General features: G+C 32.9%; 1 protein-coding gene across 2 annotated transcripts; it reads right to left on the bottom strand.

Annotated features, from left to right (window-relative positions):
* Window positions 1-445: 445 nt before the first annotated feature.
* LOC137806662 (uncharacterized) lies at window positions 446-7,358 on the bottom strand. 2 transcript variants are annotated; one of them, XR_011080384.1, is made up of 3 exons: window positions 7,236-7,358; window positions 6,222-6,579; window positions 446-877 (listed from the first exon to the last, which is right to left on the bottom strand). XR_011080384.1 is itself a non-coding variant. In XM_068606887.1 (2 exons), the coding sequence occupies exons 1-2, from the start codon at window positions 7,319-7,321 to the stop codon at window positions 769-771; spliced, it is 195 nt and encodes a 64-aa protein (XP_068462988.1). In that variant the 5' UTR covers window positions 7,322-7,341; the 3' UTR covers window positions 446-768. The 2 variants fall into 2 exon arrangements, 1 of the variants encoding a protein (XP_068462988.1); XM_068606887.1 differs by lacking the exon at window positions 6,222-6,579 and having other exon boundaries at window positions 7,236-7,341.
* Window positions 7,359-8,802: the final 1,444 nt, after the last annotated feature.

Here is an 8,802-nt window from a genome sequence, read left to right as displayed (position 1 = left end):
CGCTCTAAACCCTAAATTCATTATCCATTATACAAAACAAAATCCATATGAAAATCATTTATATAAAAAAAAAATAATGATATTGTCAACCTCATTTAATATCTCCACCTAAAATTCTTATTCTCATGTAAAAAATAGCAAAATTGAATTGTTATTTTTATGTTCTAAAACACATAATTAGAAAGATATGAAAATAAGTATTTGAAATTTGTCAAACTAGAATACATATTTCACCTTCCAAATTACGTGTTTCAGAACCTAAAAATAATTATTCCAGGATACACTTTCCGAAATAACACATGAAAATGACTTCTGCAGATCATTTTATATACAGAAACACTAATTTTAACCGATAGAGAAAATAATTTCACTTTCCTATTTTTTCTCTTCGATAAATGCTAATTAAAAAGTTTCTTGAATAATAATATAAAAAGTGATAACTACATTTGCATCGAGACCGAGGAACACGGTATATTTGGATATTAAATTACTGGTACAGAAATTGTTGAAAAAAGATATAAAACATTGGTACAAGTTCTAAGAATTAGCTTGTACTCTTATTGTTGATTACTTTACTTCTTACTGTGAAATATACATCTAAAATCTATAATATCTTGAGTACATCCATGCATGAGGGAAAACCAGTAACAGAACAGTAGCCCTTCATTCTTGTTTCTTTTTTTTCACTCATCTCAACTACTCTTCAATTAATGGGTTGAGTAGCGTTAGCTATGGACACAACAGTTGCAAGCTCATCATTAAATAAACTCAACCCTTAGGCTTTTGCTTCAAAAGTCCGGAGAGGGAACCGCAGTGAGTTGAATTATAATTGCATTTTGCACAACAAGAATCCAGCAGTTCAATAACTTTAAGGCACCTGTCAAAATGAATGCCTTTTAGAGTTAGATGCAATGAAAACACAATGATCTTCCCAACTGAGTACTAAGTATTTAAGAAATTACATGTAATATAAACTGCAGAACATGTGTTGGACATAATGCAAGCTTAAATTATGGTAAACTAAAAAAAATGAAACTCGATATATATTTTAACAGACTGGCCCGATGCGTTAATCTATGGTTGGAATTGCATTGCGGCAAGTAAGACGTTAGCATTTGGCATAAAAACAGACAAAAAAAATTCTTTGCAATTGTCACTTTGCAAACTACAAACTACCTTACCGAATTAGATTTTGATTTTTGAACACCTATTTGGAAAATTACGAACAACTCAATGAGAAAAATCATTAAGGTAACATAATACTTAAATTCTAAGACAAAAGGAATACAACTGAAAACCCAAACATCAAAAGGATGTGAGGCTTGACTGAGAGACCACAACGAGGAATGAAAGCTCTAGCATGCCTTTCCATGCCAACATGTTTCACATTCTAACCGGAGATAAGGTGCCACTTAACTATTTCAAATTTAGAAATCCCAAACGGTGATTAAACAAATGAGGAGACTCGTCAGATTACATACAGTGGATTCAAATACTTAAGATAGTACTTAGTATAGACCATGCAATTCAAATCCAACTCCAACAACCTATCCCAAAATCAATTTTTGTATCAAGAAGGAACCATAACTGAAGGTTATGACATAATTTAATGATCAACTCAACTTGCTTACAGAGATTAAATTGATCAACAAACAATAAAACAATTTAGTAACAGTAAGGGAGGAAGTGGTATTTGACCAATGCCAGTGGCTTGTATTTCGGAATCATGAAGTGATGTAATGCACAGTTTCGGGTGATGACAAGTTCAAAACAAAGATAGATTGCTATTTAGGTTATGTGAGGCACCAAAACTCAATATCCAATAAATGTGGACTAAGAGACATATAATAGCATTGTGGGAATAGGAAATAATAGAAAAATGAAGAGGCTTGCAAGGTTTCCATGAGGAGAGGAACAAAGACAACACCAGTTCAGTGCATAGACCCCACACGCCAACTAGATTATTGAAAATCAAAAATCTCTAAAGAATGACCCTAAATACCCACAAAATCAGATGAGACCAAACATCTGGTCCAATGTGTAACTCACAACCGAAAAGTTGTCACATCCACACTAGGAATGAACTTGGTGAGACAAGCAACAAAGCAAACAAAGCCTTGAAGGACAGTGCATAGACCCCACATACCGACAAGCGTCAGAGAAAGACAGCACGCATAAATGAGTTTTCCCACCAACATTCTATATCACTCAGAGTTTGAGAAAAGTTCACCTTAGTCTATCTTTAACTTTTGATTTGGCATTGAGCTCTTCTCTTTTACGTTTTTGTGGTGGTTTGCGGAAGCTTCAATGGTTTGTAGATGGACAAGGCCCTACTAAGAGATGTGGTGGCCTTGGAGGTGCATGAAGAGTAGGAGAGTGAGAGAGGTTCGGCCAGCTCTCATTGGTAGGTAAAAGGGTTGAAGATTAATGACCTAAATCTAGAGAGATTTTAGGCAACGGAGTAAGAATGGCACTTTCGCAACATTTCATTACTCAAATCAATCTTGCAAATACATGAGCCAAGCACCTCAATTTATAGTGTTTAGAGGGCTGAAAATTCAAAAGAAAGTGGAGGGAAATTCAAATGAATTCCCTCCCAAAAGTGGAGCCTAAATGAGCACATGGGGAAGGGTGTGTCTAGTTTGTATTCTCACCCCCTCCATGGGCTTCCTAGACAGGCCTAGGTAATTTTAGAGGTTTTTAGAAACTCTAAGTTTACCTAGGTTGGTGTTTTAGGTGCCAAAATTAATTCTAAGAAAAATTACAAATAAAGTTCTTATGCTAATTTTGACAAGAAATTAAAATCTAATCTACACTAGAGTTTATGGCATGTAGAATGTGTCCTCTTGACCCCTCTTTGACTATAACTCTAGTGGTTGCCTCAATTTGACATTTTGGTGGCCTTTCAATGGATTGGTGTTGGGGCCTCTTCCATCAATAGGACTATCAATGGGCTTGCAATTTGCCACACCCGTTTCCTCCAAAATATCAAGAGCATATTTTCTTTGTGAAATGATGACTTCTTTTGATTGCATCTCTTCTATATAGAGAAATTTTTTTAGATAGTCTAGATCATTGGTCAAAAGTGGCTGAATATGCTTTTTTAATTGAGTAATTCTAGAGATATCATTTCTTATAAAAACAATATCATCAACATAGACCATAAGACAAACACACTTCCAAGGAGAAGTATGACAATAAAATACTAAATGACCTGCCTTGCTCTATTTTAATCAAAACTTTGCACAATATGATTAAATTTACGAAACCAAGCTTGGGTGATTGCTTCAAGCCATAGAGTGAGCAACGTAATTTAAAAACCAAACCAAACCAAACCAAACTCCCCCCTGAGCAACAAATCCAAGAGGTTGCTCCATGTAAATTTCCTCCTCCAGATCACCACAAAGAAATACAGTGATAACATGAAGCTGATGAAGAGGCCAATGGCAAATGACAGGCATAGCAAGGAAAAGACGAACAATACTCATCTTGGCCACAGGAGAAAAAGTATCATAGTAGTTGAGGTCATAAACCTAAGTGTATCTCTTAGCTACAAGAAGAGCTTTGAAACAATCTACCTATAGGACCAATCTTAACAGCATACACCCATCTAGAACCCACATGCTTCTTCCAGGATGAAGAGGCCCAAGCTCCTAGGTACCATGTGTTCAAGGGCATGTATTTCATCAGTCATGGCTTGTCGCCATCCAATGTGACCAAGTGCCTCAAGAACATTGTTAGGAATAGTAATGGTAGACAAGGAGAAAACAAAAGAGGAATGTGAAGGAGACAAACAATGATAACTTAAAAAATTATAAGGATTACGAGTGAATCTAATACCTTTTCTAAGAGCAATAGGTCAAGCATGATCAGAGTGAGGAGAAGGCAAGGAGGACGAAGGATCCATGGTATGGGAATCTAGTGGCAGAGGATCTGAGTCACAAGGATCTTCAAGCAAGGATGAAGGAGTTATTTGTGTCAAATGCTAAAATGTGAGAAGATGTGGTGGAACAATGTCATTTGCACTGAGTTTGAGATGAAGTTTGAAGAGAAGTAGGAATAATCAATGAATCACACAATGGTACATGAAGGACCTATTGAACAAATGAACAATGTTCCATGGAGGACAAGAAAAAAAGTGTCCTAAAGAAGGTAACATCAACAAACATATAATATCTTCTAATTGAGGGTGAATAATATTTATACCCTTTTTGGGAATGAAAATATCCTAAAAACACACTTATTAGCCATTGGATAAAACTTGTCAAGACTTTGAGAGACATTATGAACAAAACGAGTACACCCAAACACACGATATCTTCCGTTTGCACACATAATATTTACCCTCAGGCTCGAAACCTCTCGACTGACACATTAGAATCTCTTCGTCCAGGTCGCCATGGAGAAAGGTCAACTTAACGTTTTTGTTTATCTAATTTTTTTTATAGCCAAAGAGAATGGATGCACATCAAGTTGAAGCAACACGTTGTTGCCTTTATATTACTTGGTCTCTTTTGATGTGAACTTGCTATATGTTTATGTGAGCATCTCATCTCAATTGAGATCATCGTATAAAAAATGACATTTTCAGTTTCAAAAACATAATCTCTCTATTTAAATTTTATTTCATTTAATCACATCACGAATTTCATTATGGTATCATTTCTAATTTTTGGGTCTGGACCTGATGATCTGCTAAAATTCACAAGATTTCAACGAAGACATTGTTAATCTAGATTCAGAACAACAAGACTCTCTCCTTGGGATTTGAATCTAGTCTTGTCCTCCAATTTAGATTCACTTCTTCCACACTTGCTAGAATGTGTTCATTGTTGAAAAATTTGGGTAAAAATGCCCAACTCATGCCATACTTGAGCCTAATCATGTCAACTTCAATTTGGCTACACAGTTGCAAAACGAAATGGGATCAATGTCTAAGTATCTTAACAACGTCAGGCTATTATTAATTTGTTAATGTCTACCACAGATTTTGTTTCTCTCTTGATAAGCTAGAGGTGCTTCTTGAATCACAACGTCTTGCTCAAGAAGCCAAAATTTAATATGAACCCTATTGCATTAGAGGCATAGTTCCTCCTCCATCATAAAGGCCCCTTTTGTGACTAAGGTGGTGGTTTGATCGACTATATTAATATATGTTGAGATAGTAACTTGTTTCATTGTTTCTATTCCTTATTTTATTTTGGTTTTCATAGGTGATCTTAGTATATTGAACTATATCTAGGATATATTAGACGTCGTTTGCTAGTAAGGTCATCTAATAGTTGCAGACATCTTCTGATAATGGGATAGTCTGATGACTCATTGTTATGTCATTTGGTGAACTAGTAGTTTCTTGTATACATTCTGTTATGTTATTTATTGTTGTGTATTTCTAACTAACATGTAGTCATTTTGTAGCCCTATACAAGCCTAACTTGTACTTGTAAAGGTATCAACAAAGTACTGATTTGTAACACATATTGGCACAATAAACAAGGCAATTATTCATCTTTATCTTGCTTTATTTATTCTTTGTTCTGCCTTCTCTATTGGTGTGATTCACAATTAGTATTGTTCTATTTCTTTCATTGTTCATTGAGCTCATTTAGGCACTAGGTGCATAACAAACTGGTATCTGAACCAGTTTTCGACCTCATTTCGCGTTTGTGACAAGTTCTTACATATGTGTATCACATCCAAGATCAAGAAGTTTAATGAAAAAACAGTTCCAACTTACGGAGAATCAAGATGAGAATCTTGCTCAAGGAGCAATGGGTACAAACACTTCTTTTCGGAAGGACGTTGCACATAGAGAGGCAAACTCCAAAGCAGATGGAGAAAAATGCTCATTCGATGATCCTTCTATTGCTATTAAACGAGGTTCTTTATGAGGTTGTGGAGGAGATGTCAAACAAACTACTTACTAATAGTTGACAATCTCTAATAAATCTATTGGAATGCTAGCACGCAAGCTTCCAGCTACAAACTCTAGCATACATTTTCCTATATGACTGAACCTAGTCTTCCAATCAAGGTAGAAATCTGGTATTTCTCCTTGGTGCAAGTGTCCAGGTCAACCATTTAGAGCTCATTAATGAAGGATATTATATGCTGTAGCAAATTAATATTTTTACTTGTTACTGCACCGGATAATGGTTACATGTATTTGAAAATCATCAACCGTAAAAAATTAAGAGGCAAGACCTAAGCAGTTGTCTTACATGAGTACAAATACGAAAATCACCCTCAGCAGCTGAAACCATTGACAACTCTGGTTCCCCCACCTTTTTTTTGTTCTGGGGCCCTACTTAAAAAAAGAATCCATTATTGTAAGTAAGCCCCCCTTTTGCCTTGAAAGAATTGGGTTTCCCTGCGCCCTGAATCAATCAAAAAGCTTCTTCTTTTTTAATTCATCCCATTTTATTTGGGCAAGAGGGAGGCTGTGAGTCACCTGGGCTACGGATTTGTCGGTTGGTTGATTCTCAAAATCACAGAATACGCCAAAAGTTATAATCAAGCAACAAAGGAAATCATTTAAAAGTTGGCATCTAATGTTGAAATTTCCTTCTCTTCTACTTCCTGAAAATCAACAACGTCGAACCGTATTCTAACTAAGATATAATCTCTGTATTCTAACTAATATATAATCTCAAATCTTAAATTAGCAATTTAATCTATTAGGTTCTATTGTTGAAACAACCTGAATACAGATACGTAATTTTTCATTTGTAAGGGATCTAAACAATACTTTACACAGCTAACTAATTGGTAGTTTTAGCAGCAATCATTTCATACACTTCTGGCTACTACCACCAACTAGCAAACAAGAGAGAGTACTTGCAATCACAACGAAGATACTAACAAAATGAAACAAAGAAAGAGTGTCATTTTATCTTTAATTCGTTTTTCATCTTCAATATGCAACTTGTGGCTACCATGATATAAATGTTCTTCGAGACAAACTAATGAAGCAGAAACCCTCAGTTTTGCGCGACTCCTAGTTTACACCTACGCTTCAATTGACACTTTATTTGGAAAACTGTGAGGAAATTCTATGAAACCATCACAGCAAAAAGGAATAGACAGATGGGATTTTGGATACTCGGTTCCACATCGGTAACATATGAAACCTAATGGTTTCGCCGTTCGAGAATCAAACAAAAGTTTAAATTGAAACAATATTATAAGGAGAAAAGATGAGAGATGCAGAGAGAGAATTGGTTAAAGGCACATACTTTTGGGGAAGAAAGTTGTTCTTGGAGAGGCACGCTTGAATGTCACAGGCCTCTTTCTTGCACGGCTCCTTGCTTGCCTGCGCCATTGCACCTCTCACAAATATTTTATGTATTTATATTTATATATCAATTGTGTTTTAAAAGGCTACTCTCTGTGTTTGCTTCTCTAGAGAAAATAAGAGCAAAAATATGAGAAAGCTCAAAAAAACTAAACATATAATCATAAAAAAGAAAACAGAGAGGTCAAATTCTTTTTACATCAAAGGAAAGATTTGTGATACATATTTTTAATATAATGACATAAATGTTAATAAAATATTAATGACTCCAAAATATAATTAACTATGTTTTTATATTTACATTATATATATATATAAAATAATGTTAATTGTTTTATTAGTATACTTATTTTTTATTATAATAAATAAATTTAAATTTTTTCTTATTTTATTTTTTCTATCTCAATTCAAACAATGTTATTTTCTCAAAAAAAATATTAAATTTATGTTTTCAATCCCTACTTTAAAATTAAATAATTTTAGTTGAAATTATTTGAAATAGTACTTTATATTTGTTCTTATCCATTGTTGGAATGTCTCTAACTACTGATGAAATCATTTTTTTGCCTTGTAAGGAATTTTACATTTTTAGCAAATTGAAATATATTAAATTAAATTAATTTTATTTCAAAATTATAAAATGTTTTGTCTTTATAAATAGTTAGAATTTTTCATTCAAATATCCTTAAAGTATATGTAGGAGGCTTGTGTTATGGATATTCTATTCGAACAACATATTAAATCAGTAGTCTTACCACTTAAGGTTGATTAGTAACTACAAATAAAATCAATATTTTGTTTGCTTTCTTAACTAGCACGACAATTTTTAGACATAGTGTTAGTTGTTTTAACACTTTGAAACAATAGTACAATAAAACATATTAGTTTATAACTGTGTTTCTTGTGAAATAATATAATTTCTAAATTAATTTATTTCAATAAAAACTATTTTTCTCTCTAGTTATAATCTAGTTATAAAATAATATAATTTCTAAATTAGTTTATTTTAATAAAAATTATTTTTCTCTCTAATTGTAATCTGGTTCTAACCCTTTATATAAATATAAGCACATGATATATGTATGCAAAGCAATATTAAACACTTTAATGTTTACTTGAATTTTGTATCATCAAAAATTTTAATAAAGAAATTATCCAGTACTCTTAAACAGTTAGACTTTAGATTATCTTAATCTTATTTATTTGAAGTAAATTATTGATCAAAGATATTTAACTATATCTGTGTTAATATTTTCATTTTTAATTTATGAATTTGAGAATAAAATTTATATTAGTTAATAGCAAACCCACATTAAAAAAAATCTAGTAAATAAAATCGACTTATATCTTTCTTTTGTAGTTATAACACTCCTTTGATTTTTTTTATGGGTGGGTTATTTTGTTCCTTCATATGCATTCTAAACTCAGTTAACCTATTGATTAGTAAATATAAGAGCTAAAAAAACTAAATTATTTAAAAATTTAAATTATTTATTTAATTTATCTTT

The sequence above is a fragment of the Phaseolus vulgaris genome, chromosome 3 (assembly GCF_000499845.2).
Source record: "Phaseolus vulgaris cultivar G19833 chromosome 3, P. vulgaris v2.0, whole genome shotgun sequence".
Classification (NCBI taxonomy): Eukaryota; Viridiplantae; Streptophyta; class Magnoliopsida; order Fabales; family Fabaceae; genus Phaseolus; species Phaseolus vulgaris.
Note: the sequence above shows the minus strand (reverse complement) of the source record. Positions and strands in the feature narration are given on the sequence as shown.

Excerpts from the sequence above, each read along its gene's own strand:
- LOC137806662 (XM_068606887.1), bottom strand. The coding sequence starts at position 7,321 with ATGGCGCAGGCAAGCAAGGAGCCGTGCAAGAAAGAGGCCTGTGACATT. Across the intron at positions 878-7,235 it reads AACAACTTTCTTCCCCAAAA|GTGCCTTAAAGTTATTGAAC; the intron begins GTATGTGCCTTT and ends TCATTTTGACAG.